This window comes from Anarrhichthys ocellatus, unplaced genomic scaffold (assembly GCF_004355925.1).
Source record: "Anarrhichthys ocellatus isolate YVR2014 unplaced genomic scaffold, GSC_Weel_1.0 scaffold10, whole genome shotgun sequence".
Taxonomy (NCBI): domain Eukaryota; kingdom Metazoa; phylum Chordata; class Actinopteri; order Perciformes; family Anarhichadidae; genus Anarrhichthys; species Anarrhichthys ocellatus.
Window position 1 is genome coordinate 2,639,811 of NW_022280040.1, and position 20,015 is coordinate 2,659,825.

The window sequence follows — 20,015 nt, forward strand, 5'->3', positions numbered from 1 at the left end:
GGGGTGATGTCCGTAGGTCTGTAAGTGGGGGATATGCTGGCATCATTGACCACTAAAGCCCCCCTATCTCACTGCCCTGCCTCAAATGGTCCAGACTAAAGAACAGAATCACAAATGCCAGTACCATTAGGAAACATTAAAATCTCATTAACATGCTTTTGTTCAGCCACTGTGCTCCTGAGATGAATATGTCTTGAACAGAAATATGTCTGGAATCCGCTGTCGTTAAATAATAACTAGAAAGCTGCATTACAAAGACAGTTTTTTGTGCCTTTGTCACCTATAAGAAACGGAAATGGAGACTTCGAGGGGAAACAAAGAAGATGAGAGAATAAGAGAGGACCAGGATTAAATTTAGTGAGTTGAGCATGTTGGCGAATTGGCCCAAAAGAAAATGAAATATCCATCATGGCACTGTAATCATCTCTGGACAGAAGCAACCATCGGATATTGAGGAAAAGGAAGAGCTATACAGCAGCTAGAGGATAATTATGGTTTATTACAACCATCTATTTTCATTAATTTCATTGGGTATGATAACATAATACTCGTTCACTCAGTATGTAAAAGGGAAACATTTGGGAACAACTGACATCACTACAACAGCCAGGGCAAAAAACAAAAAGAAACCATGGATGATTATGAGACTCGCTGTAAACAAGCCAAAAGTTTATCCAGCTTGTCTAAACCTATTTCATCTGGATGTAAAACTGAGAGTGACTACGAGAAGTACAGTAGATCAAAGTTGAACCATAAAGTCTGTTAACTGCAAGCCCCCAGATATTATAACGGACTGTGAATCAATTTTGATGTAGTGGCAATCTTTAGTGCCATCTTAGAAAATAGTGTCCAGCTTTCTTGAAAAGTTTACTTTGAAAAGACACTGAATGCGAAACTGACACATTGTCCCCGACACATCCAGAACTGACTTTAGACGGGTTCCTTAGAGCGTCATAGTTTGAAGTTCAGGCCACTGACCAAGCGTTGGTATTCAAGAAGTTGGGAGTTAGAACGTGTTGTCATATCTCCGCAATCCCTTGGTGAGTACTTTTTTTTATTCACAAAAGGTTTACAGTCAAGAATAAAGTAAACATAAATGGAATGTGATTAAGATGTATAAATTCAGAGAGAGGCGGAGAGAATTTGGCCCAGTTGGTAGCAGTACTTTGTTGCTTCAGGGACAATAACAAATAAGATTTCTACGATGTTATGTTGCGAGTGTCCGCCCTCTCTACTGTCCCCTGTAATCCTCAGAGATGAACCATTGTGCTCTCGTCAGCGCTCACACTGAGAGGCTATTGTGGTCGAGGTGCGTTCAGGACAGATACCAAGGGAGAGAGTGGGCAGGGAGGGAGATAGAAGGAGACAGAGGAGAAGAAAAAAAACGGAAAATAACAGAAAATAACAGACCAAAAAAAAAAAAAAAAAACCAACAAAGACAAAACAGAGTCCAACTTAGGAGTCAGCCAGAACAAGGGAGACAGTGTGGGCAGAGCGAAGTAGTCAGTGAGACAGAGGAGGGAGTGAGGAGCTGAATTTCAAAACAGCGCTGTTTCCAGACATGATACTGAATATATTTTGCATAAAGAGGGTCCGGAGAACACACTCGCTGCTGACAGCTGTCTAGCTCTATGAAACGACTGGCCGTGTGCCTCATTACAAGGGGACCGCGATTTGAGAGTGAGAGCTGGACAAATCCTGCCGGGGAAATGTAATCTGTCTTATGAATAGCTGATATTGCCTTTTGATGTGCATGGCACAATATTATTCACTATACTATTCACACTGATGTCTGCTGATGTAAGCCACTGAAAGATTTACACATGAAATCGGTCTTGATGTCATGTCTCAGCGAATGTGTAGGTCTGCGTCACTACACGTATCATCATAACACCATAAAAAGACAAGTCAGAGTTGTGATGACCCCCTGCTCGGCCGCTTACTACTTTGATTAAACATCTTCACTGAATGTGCTGGTATTTGTATCTCCAATCCCACTGATGCGTTTCACTCCATGCATGTAAATGGCCGAGTCACTGGGTCTAGCAATTGAATTAGCTATGCTGCCAGAGCTACGGAGGAAAGTTTCTGTAAGCTGCTGATTAGCAGGGATAATTGCCTGTCTGACGAATTACAATTGCAAGAGGCATGCCCATGAAATGCAACATGTGTGACTGGAGGGGAGCCTTTTGTTTGCTTTGGAGTCCCCTCTCCGTCGTAACCACACTATACGAGGGGCAGTGAAGAAAAATGGAGGCACGACATACATCTCAACCCCATACAGTGACTGTTGCCAAGAGGAGCTTTTATGGACAGAGTTTTTGTGACAACAGAGAGAGGCTGGAGTGAATATCCACTACTTTTCTCCTCTGGTGCTGTATCGAATGGCGAACAATGCCACTGATCCTCCTCATCCTAGTGCTTATTGACTAAGGCTGTGCCACAGTGTTTCTGTTGAAACTCGGGCCGCAGTGTCTGCATCCTGTTTCGATTTAGCAGGGAAACAGCGCGCTAATATTGGAATCTTACATCTTCTTCATTTAATGTCTTCTTAACATTAGCACCGTTTGCTGCGGATATTGTGAATTCAACAAGCTCTTATTGTGCCTGCAAATTAGATACTTTAGCTTTCTGGAACAGCATGAAAGTGTGTAGCCTGTTGTAATACCAGGTGTGAACGTGTAAAGATGGAGCTAAAAGCAGGTAACGGGAATCACTGCATTAGGGTATTCAACAACGTCAAAAGGACATTATTTGGGGAACACATGGGCAGACGGGAAACACAACGCTGAGTGGTACATCGAGCCGGTTTGGCTATTCATCAGCCCTGGCAGCATAATGGGAAATTGAACACAATGCAAATGCAGAAGGGCCAGTTCATTAGTGTTTGTCCCCTCTCTGCAGTGGGCAATGGGAGGTGGATAAGGGCTATGACAGTGAGGATTCTCCTGCCCAAAGATGGCAGCAGACAAGGGCAGGGAGCTGAATGACGGACAGAAGGGGAAGAAGGACAATACCAAACAGATGTGAGGTATAAAGTGGGATTCACCTCTAGATGGAGGAAGGATATTGTGCTTTGCGGTTTCCGTTTTTATTACTTATTCTTTGGCTGAGTTAGCTCTAAAAGTCTTGTGCACTGTGCATTCTGCAGAGAGTTAAGTCCTTTTTTTTTCACTTCAGCTGCACAGGTTTGAAAGGGGAGCAAGGACAAAACGCTCCACCTTTTGTTCCTGACATTGTTTTCCAGATCAGTGAGGATGAGGGTGGAGGATGACAGGGAGAGGAAGGCCTCTCCAGACTGTTGAGACACTGCAGAAAATAAACTTCAAGTGTCAGATATTAACTCCAATCAAGGCCAAAAGGGCTTGCTTATGTTTCACGGTCTGATTCTTCCCACTTCAAACTGATTGCCATGCAGTTCGAGTACATGCTAGCAAGTTCACGTAATGTGGACGATTTTCTCTTCGTGATTCTTAAAGTGTCTTCCTGACATGTCTATAGTTCCTCAGACAGACGTGTAAAGTGACTTCTTTTATAAGTGACTGAACCCTTTCCACTTCCAGGATTCACTGAAGGAAAAATTAGAGGGGTAGCCTTCAAATTGGGCAATGAAAGCGTAAACGTTCTCAGATGGCTTCACGTCAACTCTTTTAAGAAAGTTCCCGGTCCCTACTCTCTCCGACATATGATGTTCTTGTTCATTCTTTTATTACCTCCAAGCTAGGAGGGCATTTACTGATGAGATTATGGTTGCTGGGCTCAGGCCTATCGATCCGTGAGTGTCAACTCGATATGTGCAATAGAGCGGGTTAGACCAGCAGTGTTTAGCTACCACCCTAACTGTCACTACACTCTAAACCCTCCATAACACTATGGTAAGCCTACCAAGCATTCAGTGTTTATTGTCCGCCTTGCACAATGCTTGAAAACAACTCATCATACTGCAACCAAGGGTAAGAAAAGTGGGTGGGATTCATTTTGCCTCCATGTAGCAGAAGTCCTTGACTGTTGTTTTCATAAATGTTTCATGCATGCACATACAAAATGAGATCAGCCCGTCATTGATCATATGGTAATTATATCCACCTCTTTAGCGTATTATAGGCTGTTTGTATTACACCGCCTCTAAGCCTTGTGCTCTGTCAAACCACACACACAGCCTCCCCTCTTCACGCTGCCAGCCATGCAAGAACAAATCACCGCCACTGGGCATTATCTGACATGGCTGATGCATGGGGATGGGGTGAAATCACAAAGGAAAGCGTAGGTGTAGCTTTTAGCTTGTTTTCCTTCTGCGGGAAAGGAAGAAAAAAATAAGAGCCTCATGCAACTCTTTGGAACAGCGGTGCAACCACAAGAAAATGCACTGGGCTACTAACGACTGTTTGTGCTCAAACTTTCTTTTGTTCGCTCAGCAGCATGGTCCCTTGCAAATATATTTGATCAACCAGCAATGCATAATGTGAGTGGAGCAACGGGTGCCAAAGGGGAAATTCATTCAAGTCTTTCATATCCAACAACCCAGTAACAGAGGCAACCAAATCTCTTTGCAATTAATCTCCTGCTTTATGCCAGGGTGAAAAAGAAGGAAGAAGAGAAAAGGATTTCAGAGGGAGGCGAATAGAAGAATATCACTCCAGCAGTTGAACTTAGCCTTCCTCTTGACTCTGCAGCCCCCGGTCCAATCAAATGCAAAGCAGGCACGAGGGCACAGGTCACCTTAAATTGGCGCCAGGGCTTGGCAGGGATTACCATGTTCCTGTTCTCTTAAGAGAAGATGTCTTGGAGATGAGCGGTTGATTGGATCGGTGGAATCTCCTCTCTGATTCTGCAGCGCCAGCCGAGCGCAGGATGAAATAAGGAAGGAGGGATGATTGGATGCACGGCTGGCACGGAGCTTGTTTAAAAAGCATTTTTGTCCCAGCGAGCGACCACAAAAGACCACATGAATCATCAGGGGTTGCTTCCCTCTGTCTGTGTGCTGTCTCACTGCTCCCTGATTCCTTTGTTCGTGCTGAACCTTCACTCCTTCCTATCCGGCAAATTCAGTCTTGCCTCTTATTTCGTCGGACCGTTTTTTTCTCATTTTCCCTTTCCAGGCGGATTTATATCACCAGCGCTCCCCCCTCCAGCCTCCCTTTTGTTCCATCCAGCTATACTCTTTCTCTCCTCTCTTCATCCTCTCCCCTGGTTTTCCAGGGTGTAAATGGCAAACATCATGAGTTGTCAAAGCATTTAAAGAAGCCTGGTTGCTACCGTCAAGCAATAAACCCCTCAATCTGTCAATGTTTGTATGGTAACTCAGTGGGTCACAAAATGCTTAGCGCCACAGGGGGGATGTGGGCTCATACAAGTGAAGTAAAAAAAAAAAGAAAAATGAGAGGATGTAGAAAAAAATGAGAATGACAACATGTGGGAGAAGGGAAAAAAAATAATAATTGCTACCTTAAGCATACTTGTATTTAAGCATTTTTGTCCACATTTTACAACATGTCACCAAAGTCAGGGCTCTAGCCCTGAAGTTGGCATTCTTTTATTACTGTTTAATATTTCAGACCCTTTGATTCACCAGCAGGAGAGTTTAACCAAAATGGTAGAATTGTATTAAAGACATTGCAAAAGATGTTAATGCCCTAGAAAATGTGTGGAAGTACAGCTGCAGAATATGTGTCATATACGGTTGTAAACTGGATTTAAACACGCAGGGTATTTATGCTGTCTGCTCTTTACATCATCACTCTTCCCTTCGGTCTGTGTATCAACCCACAGCGTTGTCGCCCCCGAACCCACTGTCACTCCACTGGATGGGAACTTGTTGTGACATGTGAAATGCTAAACCATTTTACTGTAACAGCTTTAAAGTTGTGGGAGCTGGCAGCACGCTACGACTACAGTGCGGCGCTTTTTGGAAGGCAGGCAGCGCTCTGGATACCTGCGCCAGCGTGACTGTATAAGAGCAAACAGAGTGAGCACATACTCGCTCAGAAAATTCGGTGAGTCAGACTGAGGGAGAATCAGAGAGACAGAGCAAGAGAGAATTAGCCCTCACCTGGATCAGTGTCAGGTCTTCCAGATTGAGCCTGAAGAGGTGATTTCTGTAAAAAAAAAAAAAAAAGGAGTATGTGAGTTGATGGAGCCATTTTCTTAAAATAAACCAGGATGTGTGGATGTTACGGCACCTCTGCTGTAAGGCCAAAGCTCTGTGCCATTTTTAATCTGTGTTATCTCTCTATTTCCTTCATTTCCATCCCCCTACCCATGGTGCCACCAGCACTAAGGGATTTCCACCTCCCAAAAGGGAGCAGACAGACTTAAACTGCAGTTCAGAGGATGTCGATACACTGAACAGAGTTTTTTCCACCGATTTAGCATTGCACTCCTGTAACCTTGTCGGAGTGACGAGGGACAGTTTGAAAAATGATCAAAATTGGTGCAGAAGAACCGGATATATTGTCTTTTTTATTCCACACATTCTTCTTTCGTGTCAAAAGCTGTACGAGTTTCATCAGGGTTCTCATTGGGACCGAATGCAGTGGATGGCTGGATTCAACCACTGCAGCAAACAATGGACATCTAGGTTTCTTCAACACATAATTAGGAGGCAAAAAAGACTGGATGAAGGAGTGCTAAAACGTTTTACAGAATGCTCTACTTGAGTTTTGTGTGTATGAGAAACAGAGAGACAAAGAAAGAGATTGAAAAATCAAAAGCCTGGCGGTGAAACCTCACTAATAAGTGTCTATCCTGCTTTGACTGAAGCCTTTCGCATTTATAACTTTTCAAGAAACATTAGGTTCTAATGAATGCCCTCTCAAGAGGAATATTCTGTATACTGACTGACAATGTCTCGGGCTGTCTACTAAAACCATTATAAAACATTACCCGGATGAGATCACATGAAACGTGACAATTTGGACTAAAAGCATAATTTATCGTGATTTCCTTCCCCTGAGACTCCTGTCTTGTCAGTCCATGCCGGCAAAAGAAAATTGTCTGAAGCATTTGGTAAGTTTGGTGCATATCACAGCAAAAACCCTTTTTAGAAATCGACCTGAAGGACTTTTTTCTTTGCATCGCTTAAAAATCTATTTTGCAGGCAGAGATTTTGGAATAGCTTTAACAACAACCCATAATGTGTTCTTATTTCAGCAATCGTTTTTAAAGAGCAAGAATTGTTTTTTCATAAGGTAGATAACTAATTCCATATCTTTGAGCATGTTCATGCACGCTCTTGCACACACATACCAACACTTTCAGCGAGATCTATCAATCTCCTGAAGAGTGGCTATCAGCCAGGTCTCAGCGTGGCAGCGGCCCCCTGTTTTACTCTATTGATATTTGCATCGATCCCTCTTTCCTTCCATTATCACTCATACTTCTAACCCAGCCTGCAGCCATCCATCCAGCCACAACGCCTTTCACAGTTGGTTGGCGAGTTGGCACAGAGAATATAACTAAATCTCCTATTAGATTTTCTTTTTTTGAGTGCTCCAAATACCATGTGTTAATAGAACTGGCTGAATTGTAGCTAAGATGAAAAGATTGGCAGCAAAAAAAAAAAAAAGACATTGCACATGTGTTTTATATTATATTAGCACAGTTTTGTCAGCAGTTTCAGTGAGAATCCACTCGCCTCCTCAACCTTTGCTCTTCATCTGTGCACACATACACACTCTCCCTGATTAGCCGATTCCATCTAAGGTCCTGGGGTGCATTAGTAAATTCCCTGGGCTCACTTTGATTCTGTTTGTTTTGCTGCTCACCTTCCTGCTGGCTCCCTTGTTGTCTCTTGTTCACGTTGTGGTGAGTGTTTCTTTCTATTGACAACCAAGCCATTTAGAAAAGTGCAGACCGCACTTCATCTGGAATCAGCCAGAGACTCACACAGTGTGAACGTATAGACACACACACACACACACACACACACACACTTGGCTGGGCATGACAAAGACAATGGGCTTGGAAACAACTCCAAAGCCAATGTTCTCTGTCCTTTGAAGACATCAAGAGAAACTTATTATTGACTGATCATCACTGATCAAGAAAAGACACTAAAACGACAGAGAACAAAAGAAAGAGATGGGAGACAAAAAAAAAGAAAGAGAAAGAGCCAAAAAAACACACTCATATATGGGTTACCTGGCACCGACGATCAGTTCGTTCTGGCCCGGGTCGAAGATCAGCTGTGAGTAATCCACAGTGCCCTCTGCTTTGAACCTGAAGATCCACGGCTCCATCTCTGCCAACGACATCACAAGACAAAAAAAGAGTGAGCCAATCAGAGCGGAGAGTTTATGACTGCCGATGACAGCTGTACCGATGAATGAGGTGCGTGCAAAGGGCTGCTGTCACTTGACTAATCCTTAAAGGCCAAGTTCACAACAGCAGCAAGTCCGTCCATGACTGCCTTTGTTCTGACTTTTACCATTCCTCCTACCTTGTGATGTTGTGAAACATCTGTGATGTAAACACTTGAGCAATCGCACTTGTATCTTGCATTACAATTAGTTTACATGGACAAAACTTTTTCTGGCCTTTAGTTATAGGGCGGTAATGCTGCATTATTGGCAGGTGAAAACACTTCTGGAAAGCCGGCATGTTACCGTCTGAAGAGGTGGGGCTGGTTTAATATAATGGACTGCGTGGGGTGTCGGTGTACCTGCTACATACATCATGTCAATGATGTCAAAACCTTTGTCAAAGTGAAACAAAGCATTGCCATTTCATGCTACTTACTGAAATACTTCCACTCCTCTGCATTTATTCAATAATTGTAGTTGTTAGTTACTTGTCAGATTTGACATACAAAACATAAAATCAGTTGATGAAATACAATGCTTTGTTATAGTTTAAACTACCTAAAAGTATATAGAGTATGAGCTCCATGTCAAACCAACTACAATTCTAAAATGCTGCTTGTACATTACTGCATCAGTGACAATCTAATAATCCAATATATGATAGTAATACACTCACAGGAGCAAGCATAATGAGTACATCTACTTTCAATACTTTAAGTACTTTCAGCTGATGGTAATGTTCGGTTATTCAAGTGAGATTTTGAATGCAGGACTTTTACTTGATGGAGTAATTGTGGTATCGGTGCTCTTACTTAAGTGAAATATCTGGGGAACAAAATGATCTTTAAAGTAATAAAACATGTCTCCATCCCTTTTAATAGTCTTCTTTGTTACACATTGCAAAGTCCTCTAGACAATTTTGGGTGATTTAGTTTTTCCTTTTGCACAATTAAGACACAGTGATAGATCATCATATTTCTGTGTTATGAACACGGCAGGAGGAGCATTTTCCATTGTGGTACAATGACAAAGTTTAGCATTGTGTAATTACTATTCTTTAAGAAAACGATCAGGTATGATGCAAATATTGTCTCTCCGACTAACGAAAATGTAGAGGAGATTGAATAAATAACAAAATATCTTAGAGCTGTCATTGGTAGAAAAAATCCATTCGTTCAAAAGATAGTTTTCCACGGATCAAAGCACTCTTACATTAGTGCTTCTCAGCCTCACAAAAACAAACCTGACACCTGAAACCTCCATTCATAAGTGAATATGTTCGAAATACTGAAATCTAGCTTCTTGCGACTCAGTGGGCAGTCTTTTGATTTTTGTAAACCATCACTATACTGTTGAGTGACCGCTTTCATGTAAATGTATACTGCGGATGAAGGATGAGGGCCGATGAGAGTCAGACTTTTTATGGAAATTGGCCTTGGTATGGTGAATACATACAGAGAGAGAGAGAGAGAGAGAGATATCCCAGACAGACACTGACATCTTATCCACAACATGCCTGTCTGTGCTCATGGCGCCCAGCCCATTAACCCCTGACCAATCGAATCACAGGCCTCGTATGGTTGCCGAGCGATGAGGCCGGCCTGTCTACCGCCTGGTTACCCGATATGTCTAGTCTAGGGTGGTCAATCAGTCATTACAGTGACGTGTTATCCCCATTACTCGTCACATGCTTAATCTGCAGTCATAATAACGTATTCTTCTCATACTGTCGGGTTACACTTCCAAAGATCATCCCCATATACAGGACATTTCCTCCAGATAGCTAGAAATTAGTAGTTTTGAGTAAGGTGCCAGAACTCCTGCAGAGTTTTTAGCAGTGCTACAGTTGCTACAGTGATTTACTGTTAAATCATTCATCACTCCATTTGTGATTTATTTCCAGACTAAAAATTTCAAAGGGACTTTTTTAATTTACCAGGGAGCTCTCCATCAGGGCCAGTACAGAGGGAGAGGACAGCTTGAATATCGTCCCTGCAACACATTATCTTCAGGCACACCTGTCAGACAGCGTTTCAAATGAAAGCACGCTGTCCCTTGACTGCATCAAAAGCAGGTACTTTTGGGGTTTTCGGTGATTCAGAACGAAGACAAACGGAACAAGAAAACTGGGAGCTTCCAAGGAACATCTGCCTCCTCCAGCTCACGTAGTGGGACCAAACTCCAAGTCTCCTAACAAAACAATATCATCTGCTGCGAGACAGCACCGCTGTATGCAAAGACATGTTCCCTTGCTCTCTTTCAAGTCTCCAGCGACGGGTACCAGGGAACTGCGAGCGGAAAAAGCATCCCGCGTCTGGCTCCAGGTTTCATAGCTCCAATACATTTTCATTAGCAGAGGTGAAATAAATATCTGGGAGATCACGAACAACTTCACCCCGAAGAGTTTATTTTGGTTAATGGCGGCTGCTCTGCTCATTCTGGAGGGAGACACAAAGTTTGGGATGTGCCAATCCTTTGGCTCCACTGGGCTTATTTTTCACGCCATCGAGAGGATCCCTGGCATACCAATGTGGCAGTGACACCCCCCGGGGGAAGACGCCGCTCGACGAACCCAGCTTCTCCCCATAAATCTCCCTGACTCACCAGGGGAGGCTCGCTAACGGGGTGATGGAGTGTGTGAGAGTGTGTGCCTGGGTGTGTGTGCGTGCGTGTGTGAGAGACAGAAGCAGAGAAGAGAGGATATTTTTGTTGTGTGAAGAAGGGGGCAAAAGGTTCTAATTGAACATAACAGCACTCAAAGGATTTATGGCCTTTTGTGACGGGGCCAAGGACCATTCATAAACATTCATAACATCCAGCATGGATGGGCCTTCCCAAAGCTGTGGAACTAAATATACCGAGCTTCACAAACTCAAACTCGTGGGGGTTTAGCAGCAGGTTTACTACATGTGGATATAATACTGTGGCACACTTGGAAAGATTTTTAAAAACCACACTGCAGGATATTTGGTTAGCTTCACCAGAGACTTAGCCCACTTATGTGAACTCTGATCCATCTTGTGATATACATTTGTTTTTGGATGGGCTGTAATAGCTCATTTTAGGGTTTTAATGATCCCATAAAACAAACCTTGTTGTTAATCCAATAGAAAACGAAACAGTAGCACGAACCCCAGCTATTAATTATCACAAAAAAACAAATCCCACTTTTAATCTCACTTCCTAGATTTCCGGCCTGCTTTGCATGTTACATGGGTTCATATCCGCTACACTCTAAATGCATGTGATAATGTAATCACATCACAGCCATGCTTGTTGTGCAGCAGCTGCCTGAATCAGGGGATTGGATGCCGATGAGCCAAATGCGTAATCGCACACACACGTTCAGACTCACACTCACGGACTGGGATGAGAATTCAGAAGCCAGGGCTCTCAGCCAACACAAAACCAACAAACACACACACACACTTACACACCCCAGCCCCCCTTACTCGGTCCCATCTTATGCCTTTAACCCCTGTCTCCCTCCTCCTCAGAATAGAACAGCCCATCACTCACAGCCCGTTTGTTATCCCCCGCTCTGACACGGAGCAGTTGACACAAAGACAAAATGACAGGATGTATAAATATTTACACCCAGCATCGGTGGCCACGCCAGTCTTCAGTCTGCCGCTGCTCAAAGTTAGTGCTCTTCAGTACTGCAAGGCCAGCAACAATGGCAACATGTGGAACCAATTCTGAAATATGAATGGCTTGTCTGTGAGTGGTGTAAATAGAGTGTGGCAGCGAGCGCGCTCGCGTACATGAAGAGCCAATTCACTCTAAATGCAGCAGTGTGGTGATGGGCGGCAAAAAGAATGGCAACTATTTCGTCAAGTTGATTTGAGGAAATGGTTTGGCCAAGCTGTCGAAAAAACAAACACCTGCTCAGTTTGACAAAATCCAAAGCAAAAGGCGAGGTAAGTTAAAACCTTCGCACGCTGCTCTTTCCTCGAAGGTTGTTTTATTTTTATGTGATTTAGAGCAAGAAAAACAAGCACATTTTACAGCTAAAAGTCCTAAAAACTTACACTACTGTGGCTGTGCTGTGGCCCCGGGACCACGAGTGAATCATGCAAAACAAACCACCGTGAAGCCACAAGTAAGTGTGCAATAAAATATTTAAATCTTAATGTGTATTTAGGAGTCGTTTGGTTCTAGGGGTTGCGGGAGAAGACACAACCATTTAAGAAGATGACCAAATATCTTTAGGCCACTTAAAAATAAAAAAAGGGATGAAAATATATATGTAGGGAAAGGACATGCGGGACTTTTATTGCAGCGGGTAAATGAAAGACATACAAATCCAAAAATATGGACAGGCCCTTCTTCATGCCATTGACATGCCTGTCATCCATTGAAATAAAACATGGCTAGAACATAGCTGACCTCAGACAAAAATAAAGCAGACTTAATGTTTTGGAATTCAAGAGCCCAAGACCTTGGAGGGCTTTCAGTTTAAAAGAACCCCCCCCCCCCCCCAAATGACCCAAAAGATCTCTGAAACTAGTTGTAGCCTGTTGCGTTTATGAATGCTATGAAGCCATTTGTTTATTTTCCTGCTTTCACTCCCCTCTCTATAACGATGTGTTAGCCGTTCAGGGATGATAAAAGCTGAGCTCAGTCTGTGGCTGTAAAACAAGTCTGCCGGTTCCACTCCTCAGAGACATGGCCCTCCACTTGGAGTTGGCCTGTGAAGGCATTGTTTACATCACAGTTTATAACCTTTAAAAGCCTTCAAGCCTTCACCCAGGAGCACTTGTTAAATGCAACACTTTATTAATACAGCATACGTATCTCAGGGGCCTTGAGCTACAACAAGACTACAAATGTTAGGTCAGAAAAAAACCTTGTGAAAAAAAACCTGTTCTTTACCAAGAATATAGGGATAGATGTACATGCACACTGTGCACCGCCATCGTTCAACACCCCTCCTAAAATAATTCTATAAATGACACACATTTACATTGGACCTCTGTTGAAGCTATATTCAGACCCGTTTTCACGAAGGCGTAGCGAGTGTACATGTTGTATAAACCTTCTGAACGTAGCTGCTGAGCTGTACGGTGTACTTTCTTTCTAAAACCCCACATTTCTAAAACCGCCATACGAAGCAGAAAGTGTTTTTTAGACTATAGCGTCCACTTTACAGTAGCAGGTCTGTCAGCCAAGTGTTGTGCCAAGTCAGAAAACCACCATTCCCCTGTGGGGTCAAAAACCCATGTGAGGCACGCCCTTCCACAGTCAGGCCGCAATCACACTGAGAGAAAGAAATGCTGTCACTGGAACACATTCAGACGATCCTTGAACTTGGCTTCTCTGGTCACAACCACAAAAAGTATATTGGACATACGTTTGGAGATATTGTTAAATCATTTTTTTTTACCAGCAAGGTGAACAAACAGTAAGGAATTAGCTGCAGACCCAGTCCAAGAGCTAAAAAACCCAAAAGCAGAATATCACTCTTTTATCTCCATCACCTACTCTACTGTCAGCCCAGCCCTGAATATAAAAAGACTGCTTTTCTATCACATGCCAGAAGAGATTCATCTGATTGTAGTTGATTAATCCATTTCTTTCAAGTAATTGTTTGACCTCTAAAATGTCAGGAAGATTGTGAAAATATGCGAGTCCAACGTGATGTTGTCAAATTGCTTGTTTTGTCCCACCAACTGTCCAAAAAAATGTTTTCCTTTCAAAGGATTAATATGGTTTCCTGGTGAGAATATGATGAGAAGATTGATACCGCTCTCTCCCCAGCAAGTCATTTAACTTTAGACTAGAAAGCAAAGTGTATTCATCAAAATATGAAACCAACATTTCTTTCATCACCTGCATGTCCTTAGCTATAAGACTCAAAACAGATCTCTAAATGTATGTCTCAGAGGAAAAGTATCGCCTGAGCAGAGCCGGCGTGTTGTGATCCACAGGGGCATATGTAATGTGTTTGTAGTCCTCCCAACTTGGCTGAAGAGGATCCACGGCAGACTCGCTCTATACATTCTCAACAACCTGGGATTACACTGCATTACACGGAGCACAATAACACACAAAGGATAGAAGGATCATAGGTTTAACGAGAGGTTTCTTTTCCCTCACACACTGTCTGTTTATGTCTGTACGTATGCGTGCATATGTGTCTGCATATTCTGCAATGACTCATAGCTAGGGCTGTAATTTGGCGGTGTGGATACTGATTTAGAACAATGAGATGTGTTTGAACAGCACAAAAGACTGTCATCAGGCCATGAAATGAAAGTCATTAAAAAACCTGAGCTTGAATATAACTGAGAAGGCAAAGATGAATGGATATCTTCATGAGACTATGGGAATAAGCAGCTGCTCTGCAAAATTTGCTGATTCTTAACATATAGTGGGAATAAATAAGATTGGAATGCAAGTAAACAAAGCATAAAGATAAAACCAGCATTAAAAGGGAAACTTTTTGTTCTTTGTCCCCGTCATGAAAGCATAAAAAAAAGAAGAAAAAAAATACCCTACACATGGAAAGTCTGTGGAGCTTTCAAGCTTTGAAACCAGGTCAACAAAGCTGATGTGTAGGCAAGACAACAAGCTTGTGAGCTCAGAAACTTCGGCTGAACTTTTAGGGGTCAACCACATTAACAAGCCAATGAAATGTACATGCACACTGTGCATGTGTATGCATGCAATTTAATTATTTGAACAATAGTTCCACCTTTTCACTAACCTTCTGAATGCACGTGTGGGACTGAGTAGACTGCCTCAGGTTTCCCATATAGCCTTATTGGAAAAAGAAGCTAAGCGGTACTATATTTCACAGTACTATATTTACCATTATATAATACTGTATGTCTCCAATGAAGCCTCAGATTGTTCCTGCAGTAGGAAACCACTGTATCATCACAGCTGATCATTCAGACACTGACCCATAGACGGTGAAGCCTCTGAGTTACTCTCACTTTCTATTCTCTTCTTTTGTACAGTCGGCTTTGTCTTAGTGAACCATGTCTGATTACTAACTGAAATATCAACCCTTTTCATTAACGCTCCTATATTTTAACCATAGCATTAGGCCACCGGAGCTTAATGGGCCATTCTTGTACATTAGAGAACACAAACGCGTCGACCACAGCTGACCCGCTGGCTGCTGCGTGACCCCCCTTAATGCAAAAAGCACAAGGCAGGAACATATTATGTTAGCTGGGCAGTTAGTCATCATCATTGCACTCAATTGGCGCAGAGGGAAGAGTGCCACCTCAGCTAACAATGAACGGACAAAGACAGAGAAGAAAGACGCTGAGAGAGAGAAAGGGTTGCAGAGGAAGAGTCCTCGCATCTGTGCTGAGCGTCGTTATGAGGCATAAAATGAGGCATGCATGTGGGTCTTTGGACACACTCAGTGACCTTGGTCTGCTAGTTCATTTCAATTTGAAAACAGCTCAATGACATTCTGCTGCTTCGCACAGGGCAGACAGAACTGCATTGATCGCTTCTGATGCTTTCTTTTGACCACGTTTCACATCATTTCATTACAGTTTAGTTGCTCAATAGCAATGTGAGATAAAGGGGGGAGGACGATGAAATCTGATGCGGAACATGCTGTACGTAAAAACTGCAGAGCCATGTAGTCGAGGCATACGAGGAAGGTTGTGTCTGCTTTCGTGTCTCAAGGGAAGGAGCAAAGAGGAAAGGGAGGCATCAGATGTAGTTAGTTGGCAAAGTAAGCTAACGTAAAGTGGTTTGAAAACACAGTCTCCGGCTTACTTTTCTATTTTTTTTGGACAGTCTAATGTGCCATCCTCTGCGGGGGAAGGGAGGAGGGGAATTTTAGAGACTGTAAATAAGAGCCCTTTGTCGGGCAGTTGATGAGTTGAGATACATTTATTTGGTGGAGCAAACTGTACCAGCGTTGTACCGGTGAGACATTACAAGAGTACAAGTTACTAGATCCTTACAACTACGTTATCTGTGGTCATGTAAAGAACGTCAAACACCGTGACTAAAACTTTATCTGCATTTTTGATCAGTCAACATGTCTATTGCAGCCATAGACGCTGCCAATGTTTTGGTTTAACGAGTGACCATGTTAACTAGTGACCCTCGGCTGAATGCGTTTGTCGTTGCTCCGCAGTGAACTGAAAACATGAACAGAATATATGTCTTCGACAGTGAGAAACAAAAGTAGGGAGAAAGCATAATGAGAACATTATAACAGTTTAATTGCATACAGTTCACATAATTATGGTGTCTCCCTGGTGTGTGTGTGTGTGTGTGTGTGTGCAAGTTTACCTGAGTGTGGGATGAGTGGGTGCTCTGTCTTGTGACAGGGAGATTCAGGCAGCAGCACTGGCCCTCTCCTACTGGCCACGCCTGCGGGCCACAGGACCAGCATGCACTGCAGCAGTAGCAGTGCATGCTGGGTAACAGGAGGTCCCATGGGGGCCTGGGCTTGGCTCACTTTTCCTCAGGCCTCAGGGGCCAAGAAGCATTGGAGAGACACACCTGAAAGGACAGAAAGAGACAGATTTAGGTTTAAACAAAGACTTATTTCACATTCGCTTGAATCAAAGCGCTGAAAAGCTTGATACGGTATAGCACTTCGCTACAAGCACAGTGGATTCACTCCGTGAGATGAAAAGCATAAAAAATAAATTCTGACAAGAGGGGAACAAGGGAGGGAGGTGCAAAGGGGAGAAAGTGTGACTGATCGGGGGGGGGGGGGGGGGGGTTGCTGAGCTGTTTGCATGTAATAGTGAATGGCAGCAATGGTTCAATGTTCATGTGTGTGTGCATGCATGAGTTTTTCATTATTAAGAGTCTGTTTGTGTGAATATGTGTGAAGGATACATGTACGGAGCTGCAGTGCGCAGCACTCCTTGCGGGTCAATTGATTCCTATAGCTGCTGCAAATCTGATGTTTGTATTCACAACCAAGCACTCAAATTGCTGGATGTGATTATTATATAATGCTTGCTGCAGATTTGTGTTTCCCAGAAAAGTCATTCCCTGCAAGAACAACAAAGCCGTTTGCACAACTCAATTGTTCCTGATTTCTTTTCTATGTGGGGGTGAATTGATGAGCGTTCTAGACCGTCTACATCATTACTTGCTAATCATTTATGTGATGCTATTACCAGAAATGATTCATGCCGTGTGCAAGAAAGGAATAAGCCCCCCCGCCTGACTGTACACCCTGGTTTGAGCAGCGTGTGTGGTGGAGCGAGTGAAGGAGCTGAGGATCTCAGCAGTAAAGTGCAATGGCAAGCCTTTGCTTTGTTTCATAAGAGAAAAATGTATTCTGCAGTCGAACCTGTGGAGCATTTACTATCTTATTGCATGTGAAATAGGATTTTCAACTGTTGTCCAGTCAGCGGGGGAAAAATTGTGCTTTGTAGAGCAAGAACAGAAGAATCCTCCCTCCATGACAGAGTGGATTTAGTGTGAATGGTGGGTTGCAAATAAGCAACAACTATTAATACCCTGTTTGTTTTGAGAAGGCAACATGTAATAGGAAGATAAAACATAAAAGAAAAAAATTTAACTGAGCCAAAAAAGGCAAACCTCTCCCTCTGAAGTATGAATGGCCCTTAGTGCAGGGAAGCTTTGAGTGGCTATTGGGTAAAACATACAGTAAGGCACCTTCTCTACACCTGCCTGCACATGAAAACCCTCATGCTGTGAGTGTGGTGGTTTTATTTTATTTTCCCCATGGATGGAAAGTTAACTCTGCCTTCAGTGTTCATGAATAGGATCCATGACCTTGTGGGCCAATATAGAATTCATTCAAAGTCCAGTGTATAAATGCACAGGTAGCGGGGGAGATGCGGTTTGCCTTCACCCACAGAAGTAATGTAAAACATCTGTCATCCATGGCGGGGGCCAGTCAGTGATAGCCAGTGCCAGTTTCCTCTCTCTGTTCTGATTCCCTTTCGTCTTGACGGTTCACACGTCAACTTCTGTGCTCTTTTGCAGCTTTGTTTTAGTCAACCTGTCGTTTTGAATGTGACTTTTCTGTGTCTGCTATTCTCTTTTTTTTCCTTCACCAAAAAGCCATTTTACCTGTTGCAACCGAAAGCGAGCAAGTCATCTCCCCCAGGTAGTCTGTGGCTGGGACATTACTCTTGTCATTTTTAATTCAGTCTTATAAACGTTTATGTCTGCATTCACTATGGAGAAATATATACCTGATCCTCTTGGCACAGAGGGGGAACTTGACGTAAGAAATTAGATTGTTGATGATTTTACAGTCGTGTGTGTGCTTGCATGTTTATAAAGGGCTGTCGTTAAAAGTATTGTACATATGTGTCTGTCCCCAACACACAAACACACGCAGACGTACAGCAGAGGGCTGGACGACAGAAGCAGGAGCTGAGTTACCTCTGCAACAGCCGTGCACACGCATCCTTATATCATGTCTGCACCACAAGTACATACAACACAACACGTGCGCATGTTCAGAAAACAAAGTTCCACCATCTCGTATATGCACAATTTGTAACGTTATTGCAAGAACAAGCATTTAGCTAACCATTTTGTATTATCAGTCTCTTTATCACTCATGTATTTCTCCTGGTTTGACTGATTCATGGGGTGTTTTCAAACCCTTTCAGTTGTAGTTGTTTAATCTAATATTAAAATGTGCTGTGAGATTTAAAGCAAAAAATAAAAAATAAAAACAAAAGTAAATGGAAAAAATATGCATATGTCACTTTAAAGACCTGATTTATGCCCACACATGCATTTGCATCATGTCTTTTAAGTACCAGAGCACAGACAGACAGCCGTAACTTGATTTAATACCAAACCATTTTATTGTTTCATTCCCCCTAAAGTGATCTCAGGTGGATCCTATTTTGTCTTTAACTCACCACAAGCCACCGACTGGTCCTGTGGGAGAAAACTGGAAGGGCTTTCTGTGCTGTTCGGTGGTCTAAACTCTAAATCATCTCCAGGGCATGAATACAAGCCTCCACCATCGCCTCCTCCTCCTCCTCCTCATCCTTTTCCTACTTCTTTCTCTCTCGTCTCTCTTTCACCCCTCTACAAATAAGGACACACAAAAACACACGTACAGTGCCAGTGCATTTAGACACATGCACACACTCTGAAATCACCCTGGGACCCGGTGATGGACAACACACCGGTGCACTTAGCAGAGAGTTTCCTAGCCATACAAAAAGATGAAACATGTTGTAAACGATGTTGTCATTTGAAATGCATGTGGAGGACAAATAAGAGTACAATACAGTATTCCTGGCAGGATAGTGTAAAGAGAAGACGAGAAGACACAGACCAGTGTGAGCTGCAACACAAGTCCACCATCTAAAGTGCATGCTTTAATACCCTCGTTTATTGGCTTCATCGGGGTGACATCCGAGATATTAGTTATTCATTTGACTCTTAGAACCATACACTACATTGCCACAAATAGAAGACTGACAAAACATCAAAAGTCATAATTAGCAGGTCAAAATGGTTTAATCTCAATTTTTCAGTACAAAATACAGTATCCATAAAATCTTTATGATAACCCTAGAAAATCTACAACCTCAACAGATTTCTGCGATTGGTTAAGGCTAGAAAGAAGATCATAGTTTGTGATAAAATAATAATGTGACACCGCGACGTAACTAGCGCAAATAAATAACAACCGTCCATACCAGTCTTTCTTGCGCAGCATCACTTAACGAGTGTAAAGTCAATGTAATGTAAAGTCAGTCACTTTTGGTTTCA

General features: G+C 42.8%; 1 protein-coding gene across 3 annotated transcripts in view; it reads right to left on the bottom strand.

Moving 5' to 3' along the window:
• sema5a (sema domain, seven thrombospondin repeats (type 1 and type 1-like), transmembrane domain (TM) and short cytoplasmic domain, (semaphorin) 5A) overlaps positions 1 to 20,015 on the bottom strand; it is a 107,105-nt gene that overhangs the window by 61,524 nt on the left and 25,566 nt on the right. For all 3 annotated transcript variants that reach the window (XR_004212848.1, XM_031850374.1, XM_031850375.1), the window contains exons 2-4: positions 16,572 to 16,784; positions 8,140 to 8,239; positions 6,050 to 6,095 (exon numbers count right to left, since the gene is read on the bottom strand). Coding sequence is in view for 2 of the 3 variants with exons in the window: in XM_031850374.1 (XP_031706234.1) it covers positions 6,050 to 6,095; positions 8,140 to 8,239; positions 16,572 to 16,719 (294 nt within the window). In the remaining variant the exon portion in view is untranslated. The remainder of the gene's footprint in view (positions 1 to 6,049; positions 6,096 to 8,139; positions 8,240 to 16,571; positions 16,785 to 20,015) is intronic.